The sequence below is a fragment of the Mustela erminea genome, chromosome 5 (assembly GCF_009829155.1).
Source record: "Mustela erminea isolate mMusErm1 chromosome 5, mMusErm1.Pri, whole genome shotgun sequence".
NCBI lineage: Eukaryota > Metazoa > Chordata > Mammalia > Carnivora > Mustelidae > Mustela > Mustela erminea.
In genome coordinates this window covers 3,862,604-3,890,585 of record NC_045618.1, presented here as the reverse complement: position 1 = coordinate 3,890,585, position 27,982 = coordinate 3,862,604, and the positions used below count along the sequence as shown (strand labels likewise).

The window sequence follows — 27,982 nt, the reverse complement described above, 5'->3', positions numbered from 1 at the left end:
TGTCCATTTACCGCTCTGTTCCTTGGAGATAATAACCGTGGTTCTTTAGAAATGCTCGATGCTGACTCTAACGTCTGGATTGTGCCGGAACCTGGTTCTACTATCTGGGTTTTGCTTCTCTTGATTCTAGGCCGACGGTCTTGCGTCTCTGGGTGTCCAGGCTTTTTCAGCGTATGGTGGGAAATGGGTATGAAAGGACTGGTTAGGGTTCCACGGGATATTATCGCCTACAAAGGACGTGTCCTCCCTTGTCTGCTGGGCAGGTAGGAATCCAAGATATCCTTATTTCGCTCTGGGACGGAGCTGTGTCAGGGCCCCGTTTCCGGTCTGGTGAGGCTCCCTCTGCCTCTGCCTCAGGGCAGGCCCTCTAGGGCTTTCCACTGGGAGCCTGGCCAGTCTCTATCTCCACTTCCCTGAGACGCTTCAGGAGATTCAGTTCTGTTTGTCAGACGTCCCCAGCTTTGCTCTGAGGCCTTCCAAATTTTAGCTTCCAAATCTGGCAAACCTCAGCAGGAGAAGCTGGCCATGTGTCCGGGCCACTCGCTCCCCAGTCTCTCATTCTAGCTCCCAAGTCCCTCCTGCTCTGCTTTTCCCGGGAGTCGAGCATGGATTTTCAGCCTCTACCTTCTGCCGCACCGGCGAGTGCCCTTCCCAGGAGAGGAGGGTACGAAGACTTCCCCCACCCCGCCGCGATTCTCCCCCTCCCAGCTGTCTCTGGGGCTCTCGGGTCTTTGCTGTTCCCTTCTAGACCCCTTGGGGAGGTCTTCGTTCTAAGCACTGTAAATATGAGGGGAATTTCTCTCGACCCGCAGAAACATTCAGCCTGTCCCTGCAGACCCACGCACACCTGCCGTTCAGCCACATCTAGTGGGGAAGCCAGCTGTGGCCTAAGGACCCTCTGGCCCCCACTGTTCCCTGCCCTGGGGGCTTCTCTCCTCCCCCAGCAGCGTCCACCTGCAGCCTGGCCTGGCAAACACTCACGGCAGAAAAGAGCTGCCAAATGCCATTGTCATCGTCATCTCTGAGCGGTCCTTACCTCTCTGGAATTTTAGTCCCTTGTGTTCACGGTGTTTCTATGGTTTCTATGGTTTTCTTCCTTCCCTCTTTCCTCCCTTCCTGTAGTTTCCTGATGCCTTCCTTTCTTTCTTTTTAAGATTTTGTTTATATGACAGAGAGAGAGCACAAGCAGGGGGAGCAGCAGACAGAGCGAGAGGGAGAAGCAGCCTATGTGGGGCTCGATCCCAGGGCCCTGGGGTCATGACAGGAGCTGAAGGCAGAGGCTGAACTGGCCCAGGCGCCCCTCTCCAGTGCCTTTCAATTGCCATTATCTGGGCACTGCTTTCAGCTGCCAGAAGGACCACCGCATGCCAGAATGTATATAATTTACTCAAAAACTCAAGTGCTGACTCTGGGAAAGTTCAGAGAGATGCAATTTACTCTGTGTCTCAGGTGACATTTTCTGCTGTGGGAAGCATGTAACTTGTACAGGGTGCTGTTTATCTCAGGAGGCAAACCCATACTGCGAGGCACCCATCTGGCTCGTTCGCGGGACTTCAGCGGGTGGGTCCGGTCGGCAGCAGACGCTCCGCAGATCCCCCCCGTGCCCGCTCCGAGCAAGGATCCCAGACCCCCAAACAACTGCCCAGCTCACTGCTCCCTTTCTGTCACCCACACGCAAATGAGTCAGTGGGGAGGTGTCCCCCAGCCTGTGATTTAGTTCCCGACCCCAGCCCCCGCCCCTTATTCTCTTGTCTTACAAGAGAAGGAGGGTCCGTGCATCTGCCTAGAAGTCAGCCAGCCTGTGCCCTAGGTCCCTTCCTCATCCCGCCTCCAGCAGCTCCTCCCACCCACACACCTGCACTGGGCACTCACCACCACAACCATCTCTGAATTCCAGTGGTGTCCCATGGCCAGGTTCCCACTCTACAAGTGACTCCCTAAATCGACGGGTCCCCCAAGCCAACCCTGAGCTAGCTCTGTTCCACAGCTCCGGGGTCAGCCCCCCTCCCCTCCACACACACCCCCCCATCTGATTTCTCTTAGCTGCCTGGTTTGGCTCACGCGCCACCGCACCGCCGCAGCCTTCAGGAGCCGCAGAGCTGGAGGAGAGAGCGGCTGACACTTGGACAAATCACTAAAAGCCCAGCTAAGAGGACTAAAAGCACTTTCTCAAAGCAAGTCATTTTATCTGTATTTAAGCCTAATGTATCCTTGGATAACTCCACCGACACCCATGCAAACCCAGCTCGAGGACAGCAGATGAAGTGACAGCATCAACAGATAAAAGGAAGCAGGTCAGCCTGATTCACCACCCCTAGCAGAACATCCCGGCACGAGGCGCGGCGATGCCAGCTCAGAAGGCCAGAGAAGGGAAGAGGTAATGATAATAATAGAATAGAAGAAAATAATAATAACAACAACAACAATAATAACAATAACAACAATAACAGAGGTAATAATAATAATAGAAGAAAATAATAACAACAATAACAATGACAATAATAATAATAATAAAGGCACCTTACAGATATTCACTCATCAAACACAACTGCCTACCTCCTGGGTGCCACGTGTGCTCAGCAGAACCCTGTCCTGTCTCCTCCTGCTTGCTTAGAGGAGAGAACCAGCCCCTGCCAGTCTTTAGACAACTTTGCCACACCAGCTGCGGCTGTCCAAACACGGAAGAAGACACGCGGCTCGCGTGACATCGTGTCAGGATGCGCTGCTCTACCGGCCGGGGCCAGCCTGCTGCAACCCAAGCGCTGGGCAGTTGGTGTCCCGGGGTCTGGCCACAGGCGCCGGCCTGCCAAGCCTCACAGGCCGTGCGAAACTGGGCTGGGTGACTGCCTGTCCTCGACCTCAACCGTGAAATGAAAGCTTCTGGGCTCCCTTCCTCGGTAGGAGGAAGGGTTGTGACAACTGGAAGGAAAAGACAGGATTGAGACGCCTGACCAACGTCAACCGCTCTGCTGAGAGAACGCGGCTGAAAGGAGGGATTCTGTCTTAGGACAAGGAGCCTCGTCAGGAGATCAGGAGGAGACGAGGCTCTCCCAACTTCCCTCGAGGACATTCCAATGGAGGCTTCTCTGCTTTGGGGGCTCTGAGGAGCAAGAAGCATCCACCAGGCCCCATTCCCCTGCTCAAACCCGCAGTCCCCTGCTTCCGCGGGCTTCTGGCCTACAGGCAGAGGGTGGGGCAGGCTTCAGGCAGGAGAGGGGAGCCGGTCAGAAGGTTACAAAAAGGGGCGCCTGGGTGGCTCAGTGGGTTAAAGCCTCTGCCTTTGGCTCAGGTCATGATCCCGGTGTTCTGGGATCGAGCCCCGCATCGGGCTCTCTGCTCAGCAGGGAGTCTGCTTCCCCCTCTCTCTCTCTGCCTGCCTCTCTGCCTACTTGTGATTTCTGTCTGTCAAATAAATAAATAAAATATTAAAAAAAAAAAGAAGGCTACGAAAATTCTGAGCAAACAAAAGGTGCTCAACATCCCTCCTCCTTAGCGAAATGCAAATTAAAACCACAGCGAGACAGCACCTCACACCTGTCACAACAGCCAGGACTGAAAACACAAGAGGGGCGTCTGGGTGGTGCAGTCTGGTAAGCGCCTGACTCTTGGTTTCAGCTTGGGTCGTGATCTCAGGGTTATGGGATGGAGCCCCTCATCAGGCTCTGTGCTCAACGGGGAGTCTGCTTGGGGTTCTCCCCCTCTGCTCCGACTTCTCTCGTTCTCAAATAAATAAATCTTTTCTTAATGATTTTATTGATTTGTGACAGAGAGAGCGAGAGAAGGAACACAAGCAAGAAAGAGCAGAAGAGGGAAGCAGGCTCCCCGCTGAGCAGGGAGCCTGATGTGGGGCTCGATCCCACGACTCTGGGATCATGACCTGAGCTGAAGGCAGACACTGAATGACTGAGCCACCGAGGCGCTCCTCAAATAAATAAGTCATAAAAAAAAAAAAGACAAGAAATAACAGGTGTTGGCGAGGATGTGGAGGAAGGGAACCCTCGGGCACTGCTGGTGGGAACGTAAACTGGTGCAGCCCTTGTGGAAAACAGTACAGAGGTTCCTCAAAAAATCAAAAATAAAATTACCCTACGATCCAGGCAACCACTATTCGGTATTTACCCAAAGAAAATGAAAACACTAATTTAAAAAGATACACACCCCTGTGTTTCCCGGGCATTATCTACAGTCACCAAAGTAGGTGCGGAAGCAGCCCAGTGTTAGTCCCCGACGAACGGGCCAAGGGCGCGGGCGTAGGCACACAACAGAGCATCCCTCAGGCTGGGGGAAGGAGCTCTCCCCACCTATGATCGCGCGGATGGACCTAGAAGGAGTCAGGCTACAGGGAGCAAGTCAAAGGCAAATGCCGTCTGATTTCACTCATTTGTGGAGTCCGAAAAACAAACAGACCAACAAAAAACAGAACAAACTGACGGTTGTCAGAGGGGAGACAGGTGGGAGGGAAGGAGGAAATCTGTAAGGGCCACTGAGAGGGGTGAACTTCCGGGTATAAGATAAATAAATGAGTCATGGGGACGAGAAGTACAGCATAGGGAAAACAGCCAATAATCCTGTAAAAGTGTCTGTTGGTGACCGACAGTGACTACCCTTTTCACGAGGGACGGAACTGTCCAACACACGGTGCGCCTGAAACCCAGACTACACTGCAGGCTAGTCATACTCCAATTAAAAAAAAAGAATTGGGGTGCCTGACGGTTCAGTGGGTTAAAACCTCTGCCTTCGGCTCAGGTCATGATCCCAGGGTCCTGGGATCGAGCCCCACATCAGGCTCTCTGCTCAGCTGGGAGCCTGCTTACCCCTCTCTCTCTGCCTGCCTCTCTGCCTACCTGTGATCTCTCTGTCAAATAAAGAAATAAAAAATCTTAAAAAAAAAAAAAAAGACTTTCAGGACAAGTTATGGTCTTAAAATACTAGGCATAATTGTGAGGCCCTTCAAAAGCAGACTCTCTGACCAACTAAAAAGGGAATGAATTTGTGCTTTTCTTTCTTTTTTTTTTTCCCAGCCTAAATTGATAGGGAATGAAAATGGGGAAGTGGTTTAGAGGGCAAATAGGGGAATTCTGCTTCAAATACAGTTAATTTCATTTTCTTCTTTTATAAGTGACTTTGTTCATTTACCTAATTATTCTAAGTAAACTACCTCCAAAATGGTGCTTGAACTCACGATCCCAAGATCAAGAGTCACACCCCACTGACTGAGCTGCCTGGGTGCCCCAGATACACTGAGTTTAGGGTGACAGCAGATAATGGAAATTGTAAAACTGTCCAGTGGGATGAACACTGCCTAAAGACAGAAAAGAAATTATAAAGCCTCAAATCTACTTTTTTTTCTGTTAACTTGGCGATACTTCTGTTGCTATCCCTTCTTTACTCTGCCACCATAGCAACATGGCAAAAATATCAAGGAAGACAGCAGAATAATACAAATACCTGGGGAAAAAGGTATTTCAAGAAATTCTCCAAAATCTTTTAATCAAATTCGATCGCTAGGAATGATAACATAAAAACCAGACTAGATCTAACACCTATCTAGTTATAATTGCTGGGACGTGTGCAATATGCCAGCATTCTCATGCACACTAGAAGAACGGACTCTGCAGGAAGCAATCTGGTCACAGTGGTCACATGCCATGAATCAATGATTACTATCTCAGCCTACCGTATTTCCTCCAGGAATCGAGCCTAAGGAACTACCCAAAAGAAAGCAATAGGTACATGATGAATGAGTGGGAGAACTTGTTTTATAAAGATGCTCATTATCTAGACCAGGAAAAAACTGGAAGCCATGAACACAGGCAACCATAAGGGGAGAGATTAAGAAGGCCCTTGGTGGAACTGTTACACAAGCATTAAAATGCTAGTTACGAAGACAACGTGGTAACAGGAAAATAATCTTCTTTTTTTTTTTCCCTCATTTGCCATAATTTTTTTTAATTTATTTTTTATTTATTTCCTGCATAACAGTATTCATTATTTTTGCAGCACACCCAGTGCTCCATGCAATCTGTTTTAAATGGAAAAAAAAAAAAAAAGGCAGGGTGTGGCTTAGACCAGCGTCATGACTGTAACAGGAACACCCGTGTAACGTGGCAGGAATTGGGTGCATCCTTTCCCCTCCACTTTGAAACATAGCATACTGACCTTTTTTCCCAAGATTTTACTTATTTGTTTGAGAGAGAGAGAGAGGGAGGGAGAGAGAATCTGAAGCAGACTCTGCTCTGAGCACAGAGCCCAATGCGGGGCTCGATTCCAGGACCCCGAGATCACAACATGAGCCAAAAGCAAGAGTCAGACACTTAATGGACTGAGCCCCTGGGGCACCCCCATATCCTATGGTTCTTGCTGACAAGGCAGGGACTGGGAATGGTGGCGTCGGCCTCCAGGTGGTACCTTGGCTCCGTCCACGCTGATGATGCGATAGCTGTTCCTGGTGACATCGTAGAAGTAGGAAACGGTGACCGCCTGCTTGCTCGCCGGCACCCAGTTCTTCTTGGTGCTGGGGTCGATCTGGAAGACGTGCGCCCGCGTGGTGAAGATGGGCTGTTCTCTGCGGGAGGAGAGGAGGGCGCGTGAGGGTCAGAGCAGGACTTCGCAAGTCATTTAGGACGTCTCGCCCCACCTCCTGCGGTCCCCAAAGATCTCAACGGCTTATTGGGAGAGATGCATATACAGGAGGACAAGTAAAATAAGGCCAGGGAGAAGGAGAGAGGCCGGCACGGGAGTCCCGGAAACCCACCCCCCATGGGCTGTGGGCGACTGGCAAGGAGCGACTCGCTCTACATGCGGGTCCCGAGTCCTCGCTTCCTGCCAAGCGTCCCGGTCCTGTCTGACATCCCGCCAGCACACTCGGGATGCTGTGATACATTTCTTTTGGAGGATCCTGCCACAATTTTAGGATTTGCAATCCATGTGCAACTTCCTATTATATTTCTAGTAAGTCATTCTCAAATTCGCAGCATCTTATTCAAGACACGTTCGTTCGTAATGGACGGAGCCTTAAGGTTTTATGGTCCCAACTTAGAAATCTTTGGAGGTTCAGGAGCTTAACTCACGAAATCCTTCCCTTTTGCTATTCTTGCCTCTGTAGGGTTGTTGCTCTTTGGCTCCTGTAAATCCTTAACATGACTGTCAACCAGATGGACACAGGATCCAGGTTTCTTTCTGGAAAGTGGGGAATTGTTTTGATCTTGACAATAAAGCATCAAGAAATAAAGCAGATGGATAAAAATCTGAAACCGATGACACAGCATTTCATTCTGTAAGCTATCGACCTCACAAAGTAATGTAAAAGGAGACACAAACTCATTACAAAATAGACTTAATTTTAAAGAAAGGGTTTTCGGGCAAACTGGCTCAAAAAATCCTTTAAGTGTTCCAAATATGATCACACAGGGGCGGCGGGGGTGGGGGGTGGAAGCAGCTCCCAGCAGGTAAAAGTGGCCCCACTGTTCATGAGATGTCTCAAATCTACTTGTTGTTGTTGTTAACTTGGTGATATTTCTGTTGAAGTATCATGTTCATGAGATTTAATGAGCATTTATTAGAGATAAAAACAAAACCAAAAAGTAACTTAAAACAAATTAACTTTTAACATCCTTACAGTGTCCAAAGGGGTGGCATAAAATATAGGACACTCAGTGGATATTAAAAAAAAAAAAAAATCAAAGGGAGAAATTGAATTTCAAGTGTTCTGGTCTCCAGATGGAGAGGTTTTAGGCAAAGCAGTCTTTGAACCTGTTTTGTCTAGATGAGGCTCATTACTGGAAAGAAAGCTCTTTTAGAAGAGAATCATCTTCCTAGAAAAGCAATTTACTATTTGAGCCTCCTACAAAGAATACTATCGCCATAAACATCAGCATCAACCATCAGTCGTGGCTGCAGACCCGTTTCCATGACCGCTCTTCCAGGAGAACAAAAGCCAAGGGCATGCTACTTGTGCTAACTCAATGCAATGGGTTCAACAGGCCAGCTTTCCAGAAGAACCAATGGAAGCATTTCTTGCCCCACGAAATCTCCCTTCTAGATCCCAGAGCAGGACAAGCCCCTCCGGGGACGTGGATCACTCGGACGTCTGTCTTTCCTCAACCGTGGTTAGGTGTACCCACCCTCCCGAGCCTCAGCTGACACCTTTCCAGCCACGGGGTGACAGGACTTAGAGACAAAAAGAACATTCTTGCTGCAGTTTCCCCGCATCGGTCGTCACCAGGAGGGCCAGCCTGCGGGGGAGCCTGTGTGCCCACGACAGCCGCCGCGTTCTTCGTCAAGTCCCCGTGGGGAAGTCTGGCATCTGGGCTCCCCAGCTGTGTTACCACCAGCCCAGGCACCGTATTTTGCTAATCATCGAAGTACAGCACCAGAAAGGAAAACGCCTGCTCACACGGAATCCTGCAGATGCGAGAGGAAGCGACGGTTGGAAGGACAGTAACCGCAGAAGAGAGTTTTAGAGGAATTCTGCAATGTATCCAAACACCGAATCATGCTGTGTACTTAAAACTAACGTGATGTTACACGCTAACTATTCCTCAATTAAAAAAAAAAATAAATTGCGTTGTGCTCAAGTCTCTCTGCCTCCCTCCCACCGAGCACTAATGAGCGGGGGAGGGGCACCCGGGTCAGGCAGGAGCCCCGGCGGCGGGGGCAGGGGCCCGGCTCTCTCACCCCCGCTCAGGTCCTCCACACTGAGCAAGAGGGACTGGGTCTGGGCTTTAGCGCCTCCAGACCAGTGTTTCCTAAACCTCTGACGGAAATTAGCTGAGCACTTCATAAGAAGCAAGTTTCTGGGCCCCAACCTGCTCCCCACCGCCTCCCACCCCCGCCCCGCAGGAACTTGGCTCTCCAGGGACCAGCCTGGGGAGCTCCGTTTTCAATAAGAGCTCCGGGTGATTCTGATCCTCAGAGAAGCTGCGGAGAAACCCACAATGAGACATTAACAGGTGATCTAGACAAAAGACGGAAGAAGTGAGCCTACGGCCAGCATCTCTCCTCCGCAAAGACACTTCGAGCTTTGAATGATTCCAGATCTTCCTCCCACAGCCTGAAGGGACGTACGGTGATACCTGATACCGAGGACAGGATTTTGGGGGTGCAAAGCATGGGGAGGCAGAAGTGCTCTGGGTAGAGATGGGGGGGGCGGGAAGGCCATGTGGCCAAGCTATCACTGACTTCAAGCACTCTGTGTCCCTGAGCCCGGCAGGACAGAGGAAGTGAGAGGAGCAGGGAGACCAGAGACCAGGCAGGAAGGACAGGGAGGCTTCCTGACCGGGGATAAGCCAAAGCCAAGAGTCACCTGCGAGGTGTGATTCAGGTCAAGTTGAGCACAGGGACATGAAGACGCCCCCATCTCCAGACCTGCCGGCTGGGCTCTGGGGATGGACCAAAGCTATGGTGGGCCGCCCTGGGGACCCTGGCCAGAAATGCAAGGATGTCAGAAGAGGACCATGGACCCAGCTGACCACAGCGTCCGTGGCTGCAGCCCGGGTGTCCCGTGGTCAGGCCTCTGCAAGGGGAGAGGTGCGGGGAGTCCCACACCCCTGCTGAGGACGAGCACGGGGGAGACCAGAGACCTCATGCCTCAGTCCTGGGCAAGCTGGGGCCAGTGTGATCGCAGCCTTGAACCCAGGAAACTGCCCACAGGACTGAGATTTCCACAAGAATAACCGTGTCTGAGGCCAGTGGGGAGTTCTAATGCATTCTTCTAAAATTCACAAATCCAATGGTGTTTAAAGAAAAGGAGGAAGAAAGGATTAAAAACGTCAGTATTTACTGCCTCCTTCCGCCTGCCATGTTTTACACGTGACCTCTCCTCTAGGATCATAAAGATCCTTTGTGGGAGGTGTGCAGGTGAGGAAATAGGGTCTCAGAGAGGCCAAGGACCTGCCTTGGGCTACACAGTCAGTGACAGATTTGAGACGCGAAAGCAGGTCCAAGGGACATGGTCCCCTTCCTCTTAAGCATTACGCTCCACTCTTTTGGAAAGAATAGCTTTCTGTAAGACATAGCTTCTGATGTGGTTCTCAGTGATCCCCACCTCCTAGTAATTATGCCCTTATGGAATCCCACTTCCCGCCCCGAGCTTGATGATGGTGGTGGTGGAGGGACCTGTGACTTGTTTTAACCAAAAGAGTACAGCAAAGGTGATGGGATGTCATTGCGCAAGTAAGCTACAGGAGATTGTGAGGTCTGTCTTGCTAGCAGATTCTCCTGACTCTCTTGATGGCTTTGGAGAGGTGTGCTGCCATGCTGGGGAGACCCACATTTGCAGGAACTGAGAGTGGCCTCCAGCCAACAGCCAGAGGGAAACTGAGGCCCTAAACTGAGGCCCTTCGCCCAACACCCTGTGAAATTCTTCCAACAAACCACTTGGAAACTTGGGGGTCAGATCTCTCTCCTGAGACCCCACCCCTCTTTGACACCTTAAAGATACTTCCTAAGAGACCCAGAAGCAGAGGACACAGCTAAGCCACGCCCAGACTCTGGACCCAGAGAGAGTCTTTTGTTTTAAGCTGCTAAGGTGGTGGCAATTTATTACTCAGTAAAAGAGAACGAATACCTTGACCGTCATAGAAAGTCTACTACATATCACAAATCCTTACATCGGGATGGGCAAAATCAGAGAAGTCTATAAACCTCGCCCCAAAATTCAGAAACGCAGATTCCCGGCTCTGAGAGATCATCTTGCCTCACCTGGAAAAGCAAAAGTGCTGGAACTAGGACACAGGAGTCAGTTCCGATAAGTGTGCAAATCAGTATAAATAGAAAAATTCAAGAGAAGCAGAACTTTCCAACTCAGGAGGCCGCCTTTCCCTCTCAGCAGGGAAAAGCTGAAGAGAGTGTGTATCAGAGAACAGAAACTACCTTCATACCCAATTTTATTCTCTTTTCTTTGCTGTTCGATGCTTAGGGAGTGGATTTCAAAAATACTCCCATTCCTTCTTCAATGCTTTAAATAGAAAGCAGATGTTTCCGGATGGCGAAACGTTGCTTTAGGCAGACAATATAACCCACTGTTCCCTCGCACAGTCTTTTTAGAGCTGAATAAACACCAATTGCTGCTCATTGAACACATTTTGGAACCTGACAGTAATTGTCCCCGAGAATAATTAGACACTCTGTGCAACATATGTATGTTTGGAATATGAAACCCACTCAGCAGAGACACCACTCCTGCTCTAAACGGTTTCTGGCTCCGTGTAAGAGAATTCTGCAAAGAACTGGCAGGACTAATTTTTGCAGGGGAAAAAAATAAAAAGAAAAATGATGTTTTAATTTATCATCACCCTCCACTTGCCACAGCAATGCTCAGCTCCACGCTTTTTCGGATACGGGTCTGTGAAACCTCACCATTCTTATTATTCCTACTTCTGCTTGACTTGAATGAAAACCAAACCATCCAGACATTATTTTGCAGCTATTTAAACAGTGTTTCATGGTCTCACAGGAAGCCCTGGCTAGTTTATCTACCTCGGGTCTCGAACCCCTCCAAACGTCCATCACTCAGCACCAAGAGAAACGCTCACCACCAAGCTCGACAGATTAAGGTAAGGCACGCACCCCCCCTACCCCGCCCACCCCCCCAACTGTCGCAAAGACCTTCCCTGGCTCTAGCCCCCATCGGACACACTCCAGGTGTGTTAGAATGGCCCCCCAGCCCGGACCGCCTGGCCCTGCTCCTCACCTGTCAGCATTTCCAGGTGCCCCCGCACATGCCCTGTCTTGATCCTAAACATCCCACCCTCTTTGTGGGTCGGAAGACCTCCTCTACCTCCTCTTCACATGCAGTCATGGCCTCCTGAGATGTCCCATCTGCGCCCCAGGACACGGACCCTGGACTGAGTGTCTGTCACAGGTACCAGCAGTGTGGGCTCTCCTGGCTCTGAGCCAGTTGGTTATTAACCTGGTTATTAACCGGGGTGGTTAATAAGGCCCTTCACAGGGATGCCTGGGTGGCTCAGTTGGTTAAGTCTCTGTCTTTGGCTCCAGTCATGATCCCAGGGTCCTGGGATCGAGTCCCACATTGGGCTCCTTGCTGGGCAAGGAGCCTACTTCTCTCTCCGCCTCTGCCTGCCACTCTGCCTGCTTGTGCGGGCTCTCTCGCTCTCTCTCTCTGACAAATAAATAAATAAAATCTTTAAACAAACAAACAAAAAAATAAGGCCCTTCGCAGACAGGGTCAAGCCTTCAAAGACGAGGACCCAGAGTGGGTAACAAAGGAAATGATGGACAGAAGGTCCGTCTAGTACATTCTCCATCCGAGACTCGAACTCATGACTGTGTTATGGCTTTCCTTTCATACTAACCCCCGTAATAAATAGAACAGAATGAAGCTACTGTTATTTGCAGCTAATGTGACCACACACCTACAGTGCCCAGGAAAATCAACTGAAAAAGTGAGCATGAGTTCAGTAAAGTTTAGTAAGATGGCTAGTTACAAGATTAACAAAAAATAAAAAATAAAGTTCATAAAGTTCAGTAAGATGGCTAATTACAAGATTAACAAAAAATAAACTCAATAGCCTTCTTTTAGATGCAAACAACCTCACAGGTGATGTAACAGATTTTTAAAGATCCCTTCGAGAGCAGCAAACAGAAAGATACCATTTCTAGAAATCTATAGAAGTGTGCAAGATCTGCCTCAAAAACATCAAGACAAGAATTTCTGGAGAGAATTTCTAAAGACACAGAAAAGCAGACTTTAATAAATAAGACACATTCTGTTCTTAAATAGGAAAAGTCAATATAAAGATATCAAATACTTTTGGGGCGCCTGGGGGGCTCAGTGGGTTAAGCCTCTGCCTTCGGCTCAGGTCATGATCTCAGGGTCCTAGATCGAGCCCCGCATCGGGCTCTCTCCTCAGCGGGGAGCCTGCTTCTCCCTCTCACATTCCTCTATGTGTGTTCTCTCTCTTTCAAATAAATAAATTCAGTCTTTAAACAAAAAAAAGTCAAGTACCCCTAAACTAATCCGTACATTTGTCACAGCATCAACAGGAGTATCTTGAGAACCAAGACAGGGCTATTCATGTGGGAAACTCGCCCCATGAAGACAGCCAGGAAAATTCTGAAAATGGAGAGCAGTGAAATTCAGCCCTGTCGGATAATGAAATACTTAACTGTAGAGTCCAGCACGTGAAACAGGGAGATATCGAGCAAAGAAGTAAATTAATGGAACAGAACAACCAAGTTAGAAGCCCGAGGAATTCAGCACATGGTGTAGGTGGTGCTTCTCATCCGTGGGGGGCACGGGAGTCGCCCCACATACCCTGTTACAACAAGGGGTTAGCAACTCTCCGGGGAAAGCCTGCACCTGCTGGACCCTGGCCAGAAGTCTGTCTCCACGCCTGGTCTGAGCCCTGCCAAGTGAGTCATGGCGGACCCAGTCTATCAAAGTTATTTCTGCCTGCCCCCAAACTGCCCAGGTTAACCCAGCCGATTAAGGAGAAAGCTCACGTAAGTCACATCTGTCACCAGCCCTCCAAGGACTGGGGATTCTCTTTTCGGGTCACATTTACATCAGAGAACGGAATGAGGCAAGTGACCCTGTGGAATGCTGACGGGCTTTGTTAATGACGCTGCCTTAGGTCCCAGAAGGCGGGACAGTTTCTCGGGAGCCCTCCGCACACGTTCTCTGTGGGTCCTCCTATGATATGGGGCTGACCAAGTTCCGGGACGGGGTCACAGGCTGCGGGGCTGCCCCAGATCAGATCCACTGCCATGTGCTCTGGGAAAGGGTCAGGAGTCTCCAACAGTGGGTGGGGACCCCGACAGTGAGGAGGGGAAGAAGCAGAGTTTCAGAGCATCAAAGCTGATATGGAAGGCAACTACTTGCGTGGGGGTAGCGTGGGGGCTCTTCTGAGGACGAAGGATAAGAAAACAGATTATGGGAGGACAAGACCAAGGGAGGAACAAGAGAGAACATAAAACAAAACTCACCAGGGTGACAAGTGAAAGGGACGTGAGGGAAGCTTCTGGGGGGCCAGTGATGTTCCGTGTCTTCATCTGGGTGATGCGTACATCCTTGTGCTCACTGTGTAAAAACTCGCTGAGCTGTACACATATAATTTATGTATGCACTTTTCTGTATATATGTTACAACTAAAAAAATTTTCCTTAAAAATACATCTTGTGCAAAACTGACAGGAATGATGATACACCAGAAATAAATCTGGTTAAAGAACTGTTTTAAAAGAAACAACCCACCTCTCTGAAAACTATAAAACACTGATGAAAGAAACTGAAGATATGACATGAACATTCCATGCTCATGGATTAGAAAAACAAATATTGTTAAAACGTCATATTATCCCAAGCAACTTATATGTTTTAGGCAATCCCCATCAAAATACATTTTTCAACAGAACTAGAACAAACAATCTGAAAAATCTGTGTGGAACCACAGAAGACCCTACAAAGCCAAAGCAATCTTGAAAAAGAAAAGTAAAGCTGGCGGCATCACAATTCCTGACTTCAAGCTCTATCCACAAAACTGTCGTCATGAAAACAGTATCGTGCCAGCACCAAAACAGACACACAGATCTATGGAACAGAACAGAAAACCCAGAAATGGACCCTGGACTCTATGGTCAACTCCTCTTCAACAAAGCAGGAAAGAATATCTAATGGGAAAAAGACCATCTCTTCAACAAATGGCTTGGGGAAACTGGACAGCCTCATGCAGAAGAATGAAACCAGACCATCACTCTCTTTTACCATGCACAAAAGCAAACTGAAAATGGATTAAAGACCCAAATGTGAGACCTGAATCCATAAACATCCTAGAGGAGAGCACATGCATTAATCTCTGACTTCATCCATACACGTATGTTTCTAGGTCTGTCTCCCGAGACAAGGGAAATAAAAACAAAAATGAACTGTTGGGACGACATCAAAATAAAAATCTTCTGCACAGCAAAGGACACAATCAACAAAACAAAAAGGCGACCCACTGGATGGGAGAAGATATTCGCACACAACGTATCCAATAAACGGTTAGTATCTAAAATCTATAAAGAACTTATCAACTCAAGACCCTCCAAAATGAATAATCCAATTAAAAAACGGGCAGAAGACATGAACAGACATTTCTTCAGAGGTGGCATCCGGATGGCCAACAGACTCCTGGAAAGATGCTCAACCTCCCTCTTCATCAGGAACATGTACATCAAACGACAATGAGAAACCACCTCACACCTGACAGAGCGGTTAAAATCAACAACACAAGAAACTAAAGGCGTTGGTGAGGATGCGGAGAAAGGGGGACCCCCGTGCGCTGTGGGTGGGAACGCAAACTGGGGCAGCCACTGTGGAAAACAACAAGGAGCTTCCTCAAAAAATTAAAAATAGAGCTACCCTACGACCCAGCAATCACACAACTGGGTATTTACTCCAAGAACATAAAAACACTAATGCAAAGAAAGGGATACATGCCCCCCGATGTTATAGCAGCAACACACACACACACACACACACACACACACACACAATGGAATATTATTCAGCTCTTAAAAAAAAAAAAATGGAATCGTGACATTTGCAATGACATTGGGGAGCAAGACAGTATTCTGCTGAGTGAGATAAGTCGGTCAGAGAAAGACAAATCCCGTATGATTTCACTGCTATGTGGAGGTGAAGAAACAAAGAAAAAAGATGAACCAAGAAACAACTGCTGGTGACCAGCAGGAGGGGGACGGGGGAATGGGCAAAACAGGTGACGGGGACGCAGGAGGGCGCCCGTCCTGATGAGCGCCGGGCAGTGTACGGAAGTGTTTCATCACCATATCGTACACCTGACACTAATATGACACTGTATGTGAACCGGAAATGAAATAAACACTTTTAAAAACCACACCTCGGGGGCGCCTGGGTGGCTCAGTGGGTTAAAGCCTCTGCCTTCGGCTCAGGTCATGATCCCAGGGTCCTTGGATCGAGTCCCACATTGGGCTCTCTGCTTGGCAGGAGCCTGCTTCTCTCTCTCTCTCTCTCTCTCTCTCTGCCTGCTTGTGATCTCTCTGTCAAATAAATAAATAAATAAATAAATAAATAGAAAACCGCACCTCGTCATCAGTTACGATGTCACCCCATCTTCATGTGGCCCCGTCTATCCCGTCCCGACCCTCTCTCCCTGCTGCGCACATCCACCCTCCGCCGCCCCCCGCACCACTCTTCTGGGCCTGGCAGGTGCGGGGCAAGAGGCCCTCCAGACGCCGCAGGTGTGCCCGGAGACAAGCCGGCACCGCGGTGCGCGCGGCTGCGGGAGCGGAGAGAGGAGACGAGGCCGGAGGGGGGGCCCGGCTGGATACCCCCAGACGCTGACCGCCACACTAAGGAAATGAGTCTCCACCTTGGGGCCACCCTCTCCCACCTGGGCTCCACGGAAGGTTTATGTCCAGGCCATTTTCTCTTCAAATACATTCCAAGAAATACGCGTGTAGGAAAATGTGAGATGCATCTGGCTAGTTGTTTTCTTCACCATGTGGTGTCACCTTTAGGAAACGGTACCCTCAGGGCACCTGGGTGGCTCGGTCAGTTAAACATCTGACCTCGGCTCTGGTCATGACCTTGGGGTCCTTGATTGGCGTCCCATGTCAGGCTCTGCTCTCCATGGGGAGTCTGCTTCTCCCCCGCCGTCTGTCCTCTCCCTCTGCTTGTGCTCACTCTCTCTCTCTCCAATAAATAAATAAAATCTTTAAAAAAATAAAAAAGAAAGAAATGGCATTCTCTATCGAAGACCGCTGGAAGTCATCCGGGAGCTGTGTGCTCGCCACACGCAAACTGACCGTCACCTCGATGGGCACCTTCTGTCCGTGTTCACCCTGCGGGAGGCATCCTGTCTTGGGATTTTAGCATGGATTCGTGCTAAAATTCGTGCTATCTCCTGCTGTGTGTGGCATACTGAGCTTTTATGCTATCAGAACTCATTCTATCTGAATCTATGGTGGAAAGAAAAAAGGGAGTTTTAAACAAAAAAGCAGAGTTTTATGATTCATGGACTGTGAACACCAAGCCAAGAATCAGATCACCCAGGTGATGATTTCTGAAAAGCCCGGCGGCGAGCTGCCCAGGTCGTAACGATTAATGAGTCCTGGGACGGCTAATTCAGGGGAGCCCCAAATGCGGCTGGAGAAGCGGTCCGTGCTCTTCCTCGTGCTCTAATACATCTGGGCACAGAGTTCCTTATGACACTGCAGTGACAACAAAATACAGAAGACTCGATGCCAAACGTGATATGAGAATGTGACTTGGCGACAGTACGCCCCATCACAGCAGACGCGGTGTTCTTAAAGGACCGGAAAACACATGCTCCTAACCTTAAATGCTGGGGACTGGCGTTCCCGTCTGTAGTAAAAATGGGGAGAAGGCGGCGTGACTGCTAACGGGTTCTGGGTTTCTTGGAGGAGGGATCAAAATGTTCTAAAATTAGATTGTGCTGATGGTTGCCCCAGTTCTGAATACCAAAAAAAAAAAAAAATCAGTGAATTGTATATTTTATAAAACTGACTTGTACTGTACTTGAGTTACGTCGCAATAAAATGACTTTGGTGTGTGTTTGTTTGTTTTGTTTGAAGATCAACTGTGCGTGAGAACGGGCAGAAAGAAGACCCAGTGACTGAGTTTTCGGGCTGGCGCGGCTGAGAGGGACCTGCACGGTGCCGAGCCCGCAGGGTGTGCGGCCACCCAGCAGAAACACCGGAAGGCAGATGGGGTCCCTTTCCGGGGCAAGTACCTCGAGGGGCCCCCTGGGTCGACCACACCACACAGAGCCCACAGGGAGAAAGGAGGGGACACACGACCGAAGCAGGGACCCAGCACAGCAGGAAGAGGAGCAAGGAGCAGGTCCTGAAACTTAAGAAAGTCCTCAGGCCACCCAGGCAGACGACCAGGGGCTTCATGCCCTCTAGAAGGCTACCAGGCTGCTCTACCTTTTCTGAGAAAGGAAAACAAAGGGACAGAAACCCAAATGAGTGACTAACAAGATTTGAGTCCTCCTTGGTCTCAGGGCCATTACAGGACACTTTGTCCCCATCAGGGACAAGGCTGAAGAAGTGGAGGGACTTCTGGACAAGTCAGGAGGAGCCGTGTCAGGGCCCCGGGGCAGGGGACGCTCTCCCTGCCTGTGTGACCTGGGGCCAGTCACCTCACTCTGAGTCCCACCAGCCCAAGGGACTGTGCAAAATGCTTGTCACAAACAGCTGCCTGGTAAAGGGACGTTGTAAGACGCTAGTTATGGCAGAGACCCCGCTGCGCGGATGACCGTCCCTTTCCCGCCTTGGACGGCTCAAGTCGCCCGGACACAATCGAGCCGTCTCTCCTAAAAGCATCACATTAAACAAAAAAAAAATCTTTAAGAAGAGTAACTGTGTGTGTTCATAATTTTAAAAAAATTTTGTTCAAAGTTTAAAAGTCTGAGACTTGTTTTCTCCTCTACTGATGAATTAGTACTGGTTGTGGCTAATTGCTTTCATGGTTCACACTTTTAGTTTCCTGCGTGGCCGCCGGGAGGTGGGGGGATTCTAGTTCCAGTTCAAGAAGCCAAACCTTCGTTAAGGGCATGGCTACTGCTCTGAATTCAGATTTTGGGGGAGAGAAGCTGTTTTCGTTTTCATAGACTTACTCTTGTTCGGAACGAAAAACGCGCGGTGTGAAGGGGCTGGTAACTTGCCAAGCCCCCTGCAGAAGATGTAAAACACGGAACCGAAGGTGCAGACACACCTTCAATGCACGCCCTGATGCCTTCATTTATGCCATCAACTGGCCTCTCGGGCTCTTTGATTTTTTACATATTACAGAAAACTTTATTTATAAAAATAGGTGGCAACTCTAGAGTTGCCAGATTTGGCGTGTGTGTGCGTGCACAGACACACAGACAAACAGACACACACACACACACACACACTACAGGATTTCTGGCTAAACTTGAATTTCAGATAAACCATGGACAGTTTTTACATTATTGAGTTATAATTCAGACACCACACAACTCCCCCTTGTGAAGTACACGATTCTGTGGGTTTCGGTTTGCTCACGTAAGTGTGCAGCACCACCACTGTCTGACCTCAGAGCATTGTCAGGACCCCCCCCACACACACATCCCATGCTCATCAGCGCTCACTCCCGCTTCCCCTCTGCCCGCTCCAGTAACCACCGACGCACGCTCCGTCTCCATCGATCTGCCTTCCCCAGACACTTCCCATAAATGCAGTCACACAGGTCGTGTGGGCCACGTCTGGCCGTCCTCACTGAGCACAGTGTCTTCAACGGTCATGCATGTTGGGCATGTCTCACTACCTCACCGGGTTCTATGGGGGACATCAGTCGGCTGTACGGACACACTACATTTCGTCTCTCCATCCTTCAGGAGAGGGACATCTGTGTGGTTCCCACCTTTTGGCTCTTGTAAAGAATGCTGCTGTGTCCTACCTTCAGGTGGACCTGTGTTTTCTTGGCTCTTGGGTACGTCCATAGGCGTGGAATTGCGGGGTCACAGGGCCGCTCTGGGGAGGGGCTGGAGCCTGTCCGAGAGGCTGCACCACCCTGGGTCTGGTGACCACACCCCACAGTGACAGAACTGTGCCTCCTCTGTGTTCCCATACCTTCCTTGGTGGCTTCTGCCGAAGGAAGGAACCAGACCGCTTACCTCAGTCTTTTATGAACAGGAGAATTTGTTCATGCTTTGAGAAATACAAAAAACACAGAGAGGTGGGGTTTAGAGAGAGGCAAGAAAGGGATTCGGTAGACAGCGCAGCCAGGGGTTTTTGTTTTGTTTTGTTTCGTTTTTTAAAGATTTTATGCATTTGACAGAGAGAGAAATCACAAGTAGGCAGAGAGGCAGAGAGAGAGAGAGAGGAGGAAGCAGGCTCCCTGCGGAGCAGAGAGCCCGACGCCGGGCTCGATCCCAGAACCCTGGGATCATGGCCCGAGCTGAAGGCAGAGGCTTAACCCACTGAGCCACCCAGGCGCCCCCCAGCCAGTGGTTTTTACGTAAGGCAACCTTGGAAGATGCAAGCAAACCTGTAGACTGGGGGTGGGCCACATTTCAAGGTCAGGAAGACGTCCTTCTGGGTTCTGCCCTTCTCCATTTGTCCAGAGTGACCTGGACAGTTACGGCTCTGCATCCCCATGCCCTAGGGTGGGAGGAGTGGCTTATAGGAGCCCCCAATCCCCTGGGAGCACCTCCACTCTTCTTACAACTGCAAGGACAGGAGAGCTCCAGATCCTTCTAGAACCTCTTTTGTGCAGCTGGGAAAGCCCTGGCTGCTCCTGGCCACTCCTGGCTAATGGTGTCTACCTGCAGGGGCCCAACAGTCTGACTTGGTACCCCCTGGCCCAGAGCCCGCGGCCCTCCTGTCCCCAGATCTCAGCCGCTGTCCTCGCTTCTGGCATCTCATCCCACCAAGGAGCATGTGGGGCCTCCCTCCCCACAGCCACAAGAGCCACGTTCACGGTCATCTATGGACAGCCAGTTGACCGCACCATCAAGCTCTGCAGCCTTAGGAAACTGTTCTTGCCCCAGCCCCCTGCCCGGACCCTTGGTCCAGACCCCCCAGGAGCAGGGTCCCCACACGGCTCGGGTCCCAGGAGGCTGCAGGGGCCATCTCTTTGTTGTCACTTATCCGGAAAGCATGCGGGGCTTACGGAAGAAAGTTTGCTGCTCCTCCCAAGAGGTAAACATAGAATCATCCTAGGACCCAGCAACTCTAGGCACACACCCAAAAGTACTGAAAGCAGGGACTCGGACACTCCCGCTCACGGTCCGGTTCACAACAGGCATGAGGCCGAAACAGCCCACGTGTCCACCTACAGATGAGCGGGTAGACATGCAACGGATCAGTATTTAGGCATCAAAGGGGGGGGGCATTTTGATGCATGAGACAACACAGGTGAACCCTGAAAATAAAGCTAAGTGAGATAAGCCAGCCACAGAAGGATAAAAAAGGTATGGTTCTACTTCCGTGACCCAAAGAGTCAAATGCATAGAGACAGAAAGTAGAAGGTGATTATCAGGAGCTGGGGGGCGTGGGGGGTGTGGTGTTAGGGCTCTGTGGGGACAGAGTTTCTGTTTGGAAAGATGAACAGGATCTGGAGGTGGATGGTGGTGACAGGTGCACGGCGCTGTGAATGTTCTCGATGCCGCTGAATTGCAAATGCATCTAGAAATCGTTAAAATGGAGAACTTGATGTTGCGAATGTTTTACCACGAAAGCAGAGTGGCTGGAGAACTTGAATGTCTCTCAGCATCTCTTGCTTTGGAGAAAAGAAAACAAACAAGAAAAGAAGGAAGGGGAAGAAAACCTTGTAGGTTTCAGAATTCCCACAAAACCTAGCCAAAACTAAGGCTGCCGATGTCAAGGACACAATATTAGGAGAAAAGGTTACAGGATAGCATCCTGCTCTGCTCCCATTCTTATAAATATGTATACTAATATCGATACACACTTACTTAACAAACATTTACCAGCAGCTACACGAGCTGGGCACTGAAAACACCCCAGGAAATAAGCCTAAGGCATTGCCTCAGGATCCAGGGAGCTCCCTCCCTGTCTGTGTCCAGGCCCGTGTGTGTGCAAGGGGACAAGTGTGGAAAGGTGACCATGCAGCCGGAGTGTTCTCTGGCAGGAAAGGGACCAGGCTCATCAAAACATGCAATGTGGACTGGTATCTGGGCAAGGGAGAGGCCCCTGTCTCTTGCTTCCCAAGCTTAAGGTGGGAACACAACCACGTGCACCAAACAAGACAGGGGTGAGAGGACCCCAACCCCCCCATGGACAGAGGGAGAGAGGCAGGTACTCCCAAGAACTTTCTACAGCATGGTGTGAAACTTGCAAAGAGGGGAAATCTCGTGGTAAGTGTTCCTAGAGTGCTGGTATGCACCCCCCCCACACACACAGCAATGATGGTGAAGCGGGCAGGAGAAAGCTTCAGGGACAACGGAAATGTTCACAGCATACACTGTAGTGACCATTTCCTGGGTATGTACGTACCTCCGGACTCATTAAGCTGTATCCATTAAATACGTACAATTTCTTGTAAGTCATATATACCTCAATAAAGTGATTTTAAAGAGTTTAGATAGCCGGGGACAAACATGACAGGAGCTGGATGGGGACACGGCGCCGAGGGGCCTGAGCCCGCGAGGGGCCCTCTGCGCGCCCAGGTGCTTGGCTGGCAATCTCTAAACCAGGGGCTGCTCTGGAAAAAGCCAGAGCCTCCATCCTGAGTTATCATCTGGGTTTGATCCTGCCGCACGGTTAACCCGCTGGTTTCCAACCTCGTGACCAGGAAGTAATTTATTATTTTTGTCTTCCCTGCGGACCCCATTTATTGAGAGAGTTTGGCCTTCTGGGTGGTATTTATGAAAGAATAATTTGTTTTCTCTTTTCTTTATCGATCAAAGTCACAGCGAACTGCCAAACAGCTTTCTACCCGGCAGGACTGCACCGAGGTGGCCCCAAGAACGGATAGGATTCCAGCCAAAGATGCAGGAACGCTCGGTGCCAGCCTCAGCCGTCTGGGCACCCAACAACTTGCCCTTTGTCTCGGGGCGAGAGCGGAACAGCGTGGACACCTGTCCCCTGGGTGGGGACAGCTGGAGGGCCATCTCCCTCTGCGTCCAAGGACAGTGTATGTGACATCAACGGCCTTTGTGGGAAGTGCAAGCTCCGGTGGTCTACCTGCGGGGGAGGCAACAAAGTCCAGCACACACAGAAGGGAAAAGCGACACGTTCAGGATTTCACATTACAAGGCTGAGGCAGAGGAAGGAGACAGAGTAAGTAAAAATAAGCCCACCATGCTAGTTCACCTTGAGTTCACTCAGGACACGTGGAAACGGGGCACCTCCCAAGCTCTGTGCACACAGTAGGTCCAAAATATTTGCTAAACTGAATTATCTGGCTTTGATGTAACGTGGAAACCCCATCACTTGGGCCCAGCAAGGCAAAACAACTGTTGTTTCCCACCACTGTCAAGGGGCAGAAGTGTAGACCGGCTTGTCTGGTGCAAACACACAGGTCCCCAGACAGGACTCCTGCAGTCCCTGGGGGACCCCCATGGGACAGCTGCCGACACCTGAGCCCTGCAGGAGAGCCAGCCTAGTCCCAGGTGGGCCACACGCTCTGTGGGGCAGCTCAGAGCAGGGATCCTGGGGAGCCCCTGCAGGAAACCTGGGGCCAGGAGCTGGCAGGGTGCTGGTGTCCCGTGTTGCCCAGAGTCCAACTCTGGCCTTCCATCTGCGGTCATCGGTGCCTTTCAAAAGTTAGACACCAGGCCCCAGGGGCAGAGAGATGGATGCGGTACCCATCCCCCGACCCACTGCACTCGCCAAGAGGAAGAGCCGGCGGTGCCTGAGGGTACAGGTCCGGGGCTCCCGGAAGGCAGTCAGAGGTCTCTGCCAGGGATGCCCCAGGGCAATGCGATCCTGCTGGGACAGGACCCCACCGTGTGCAACATCCCCTCCAATGGAGTACCAGGCCCCCGCTTGGCAAGGGCTTGTTCGAGGTTCTCCTCCAGGAACACTTTCTACACCTCAGTTCCACAGTGTTGAGAACCATCTCTCCCTGGGGAGCCCCGGTGTGTACCTGCGGCCCAGGTGTCTGCGCTGAGCTCAGCGGCTGCAGCTCCCCTCCCTGCCGGCTCTGCCCGCGGCCCCGGCTCAGCGAGTCCCACGTCAGCTCCAGCAGCGAGCCAGGAGCCCAGGAGCTCATGCCCCTCGCCACCCGGGCCCTCGGCCTCCTTGCACACAGCGTCCTCGAGGGGGCCACCGGCGAGCCGAGCCAGCCTGCGACCGAAGGCTTGGCACACCGTCTGAGGATGGCCGTCTCCGTGCTCCCAAAGATCTGTACTCTTCTGCCCGGTATCGAGCACGTGGCAGAGATCCGGCAGGCACCTACAGGAAGGACTGCCTTTTTTTCAACGGCGCAGATGTCTTTGGGCTGGGAGCAGGAGGCTTTCCTTGAGCTTCTGGGTGCAGAGCTCAGCCTGGGGCACAACTGGAGTGCCTGGCGGGTCATATCCGACCACGAGTGGGCTCGTCCATTTACCCGTGCGCTGAACGAAAATGTGCTCTGTGTCCGGGACGTTAAAAAAGACTGGGCAATGCCAACCTTGATTATAAAAGTCTCTTTCTGTGTCTGGATCCTTTCTGTCAGGACATACACAAGCTCGGGTTTCTCCCATTTCGACCGGACCTGTGAGTCGGTGCCCGTCCCACCCAACACGCCCTCCTGGCTGCCAGCACCTGCTCAGGGAAGCACCAGCATGCTGCTCGGGCGTACAGGAGCAGGGAAGCCCACCGGCCGGTCAGCCCATAACGGGGTTGGTCTAGACCAGCCGCCTCCCTTCGGAACTGGGTCATCACTCCTGCACCGAAGGCCTCTGCCCCTCCATACGTAAATACACATGACCGGGGTGACAATTCAGCTCTCCAGCCCTTCCAACAAGGAGGCTTCACGGATCAGACGGACGTCAGGTTCCGGCATGACTTACAGAAAGGTCCACCAGAAATTACACAGAATGCCCAGCACCAGGAAGAGTTAGATCACTGAGTTAACACAAGAGTACAGTGTAACCACCCAAGAAAGAGAACGTTAGTAGAACTAGACAAATATTGTTCCCTGCAGAGCCAAGAAATGGGCCAGGATCCTATTTCTTTTTTTTTTTTTTTTTTTTAAAGATTTTATTTATTAATTTGACAGAGAGAAATCACAAGTAGACGGAGAGGCAGCCAGAGAGAGAGAGAGAGGGAAGCAGGTTCCCTGCTGAGCAGAGAGCCCGATGCGGGACTCGATCCCAGGACCCTGAGATCATGACCTGAGCCGAAGGCAGCGGCTTAACCCACTGAGCCACCCAGGCGCCCCAGGATCCTATTTCTTTCTGGACCTTCCCAATGTCCAGAGCCAAGTGCTCCTCAAAGACAAAAGCTCCCAGCACTGAGGTCAGAGAGAAGCTTCTCTTTAGCACTCTCCCAACTGTTCAAAAAACAGGAAATACAGGGGGCACCAGCTAGCTCAACAGTACGGCAGGTGATGCTTGATCTTGGAGCCGTGCGTTCAAGCCTCATGTTGGACGAAGAGTTTACTTTAAAAAATAAAAATAAAAAAAAAACAAAAGCAGGTGGGATCCTAGTGCCTCTCATATTTGGAATAGGATGTGCCTGGGAATGTTCTTATTTTTTGTGTTTTTCCTTTGCCTTCTTTCTCTGACTGAGAAAAAGAAACACAGCCCATCCCTCCACCACGCTAGTGTCTCCCAGCTTCTTGTTTGTTCTGTCCATCGTCTGGAATCCGTTCCAGTTTCTGTCCTGAAGACATTATTCTTGGAACCGGGGACTCTCGGTTCTAATTGGCGCTGGGGGGCCCGCTCACGGCCATCTGTCTGGGACTGCTTTACTTCAGACTCCTGGAAGACACGGCTCCTCCGCGTGCCCCCACCCATCTTACTGCTGTGGACCCTCGAAGCGAGTGGGAGGTAGCCGTTAAGGACCCCAATATCTGTAACCGCCTTTTCGCCTGATTGCGTTGGCAGGCGCGCGTTTCCTAGGGCTGCGGCACTGAGTCCGTGCTGACTTGCGGGCTTGAAACAAGAGGTCCGGACCCTCACAGAGCGGAGGCCAGAAGCACAACGTCCTTGCCCCTAGGGTGAAACCACGGAGCCAGGAGCGCTGTGCTCCCTCCAGAGGCTCTGGGGGAGGGTCGGGTCTGGCGTCCTGACTGCAAAGCCAGCAGCCTGGCATCTTCAGGTCAGTCTTCCTGCTGAAGGCCACACGTCCCCTCTGTCTTCGGCCTCGGTCCCATCGGGACACCCCTAATTGCATGCAGGGTCCACGGGCATCGTTCAGGAGAAGCTCGCCATCTCAAGGCCCTTGCTTTAATCACGTCGGCAAAGACCCTCTTATCACATGCGGTCGCGTTTGCTGGTTGCAGAGGTCTGGGGCGGAACAGCTAAAGGGGCGCGCTTCAGTTGCCCACACTGGACAGGAACTTTTTATTTCAGTGGCTGACAAATGGTTTTCCCTCTGAGCCTTGCTTTACCACCGCCCTGATCCCCTGTATCAGATGAGAAGCTCATTTGCTGCTTCCTCCCCTTCCAGACTCCTCCGTGCTGCATGCACTGCCTGTCCTCACTGATCACGCTCGTTCCACGGCTTCCAATGCCTCCCGCCCAGCCGGGTCCCACCCAGACCAGCGCGACTTTATTCTACAATGCCGACCCCTCCCCCCACGCCGCCTCACCTCTGCCAGGATGTTCACGTGCCCTAAGCTTCTCCTAATACACACAGCGCCCCTGGGAGCTACCATCGAAGTTCTAGCTTCTGGCCCCATGTCTCAGGCCTGCCCGGGGCTGGACCTGTGGGCTGGGTCAGGAGGCTCACGGGAGGGCCGCAGGGCAGACTGCTCCCCCCTGGAACCCCCCCGCCTGCAGCCCCTCTGCCGAACTCCGGGCTCCTCGGACACACTGTTGGCCTCACCATTTCCCTGCCTGCTTTCCTGCATCCGGGGATTTGGAGCAATCTCCCCGCTGCCGCTACTCCCCTGAGATCACAGTTCACCCTGCCGTTCTAGGGTTATGTGATCGTGTTACCAGCAGGTTGATGGTTCTGGGTAGGCAAGGCGCAAGGACGCACCTGCTCTGAGTCCCCTACCTCCGACTCGGTTGCTCTCATTCATTTTTCAGTGACAACGTGCCTATGCTGAGACAGCAGACGCTCTATCCTGGGGCTCCTCTTAGAGAGAGCGGGGCAGGCAGGTTGGCAGGGCCCAGACTTACAGCCCACCTGGTCCCACCCCCGATGCCCGAGGACCCCCCTTGTCCGAGCACCGCAGCTCAGGGCCCAGCCCGGCGCATGCGCCTGCTCGGAAAATGGCAAACTAAATGTGGGTTTCCTCTTTCCAGGATTTTGTTTAAAGAGCAAAGGACTTCTGTGGCCTTCCCCAAAACGCTGATCACATGTGCTGAGGCGGTAAATGAAAAGCACGGACAACTTTACATTGAGAACATCTTTTGCCGGTTCCATCAGTCCGAGAGAACCTTTTTACTCAAAAGCAAAGCCTGTGTGATACCTCCTGGCTATACAGAGGCGCCGGTTTAAAAATAAACACAAGCGTTTGAAGGACCACAAAAATAGTCTTGTGCCCACAGCGCCCCGGAGCCTTACAACCCGGGGCACACGCGGGCTCAGAAGGAGCGAGAGGCCGCGGTCCACGGAAAGTTAGCTCTTGTGGACCTCAAACGGGTGACAGGAGTTGAAGGGAGCCTTTTCTGTGCCTGATCCCCTGTACAACAGCGAGTCAGCCGCACTCCGTTCAAACCAACCTCAGATGTCCGCCCTGTCCAGCCATCTACACCCGGGCTCTGAAGACGGCCCCCCGACCCGGAGCTATGAAATGCGAGACCCTCACCCAGCCTTTGTCTCCGCCTGACTTCATGGTCTCCTCCCCAGCAATCCCTGTGCGCAGCCCCCAGGCTTCACCGAACAGAAGTCCCTGCTCACCCCGGTGCTTTCAGGAAAGCTGTGCCCTCCTCCTGTGGCCTCTCGCTCAAGCTCACCCTCCACCACTCAGAGTCTTGCACGTTCAAGGTGAAGGGTAGCCAAGGCAGCTCTTCTGTCCCAGGCACCAGGTTCCAGCACCAGTCGGCGTTCCCTCCCCGGAGCCCGGCTGTCCGTACCGCCTTGGTGGCCCTCCTCCTCTGCCTTGTCCTTGCGTACCTGTGAGTGCTGTGCCCCCAGAATGGGGTGTAAGACCCCTGGAGGCAGGGGTTAGTTAGTCTTCATCTCCAGAGCTCCCACGGGGCCTTGATGGAAGACATGCTCCAAGCTGACGCCAGCAGCTTTGACTAGAGTAGCAGAGAGCCCAGAGGGACAAGGGGCCCACTGGTGGGCTCCGTGCAGTTCCGCCGGGCGAGCGAGCGAGCAGACCCGTGTGGGAGCGTGGGGGAGACTCTCTCTACTGCCGAGCTGCCCAGTGATGCTCTCTC

At 51.4% G+C, this 27,982-nt stretch overlaps 1 protein-coding gene across 2 annotated transcripts in view; it reads right to left on the bottom strand.

Annotated features, from left to right (window-relative positions):
• HOMER2 (homer scaffold protein 2) overlaps positions 1–27,982 on the bottom strand; it is an 82,140-nt gene that overhangs the window by 29,556 nt on the left and 24,602 nt on the right. For both annotated transcript variants that reach the window (XM_032341973.1, XM_032341974.1), the window contains exon 2: positions 6,409–6,565. In XM_032341973.1, the coding sequence (XP_032197864.1) occupies positions 6,409–6,565 (157 nt within the window). The remainder of the gene's footprint in view (positions 1–6,408; positions 6,566–27,982) is intronic.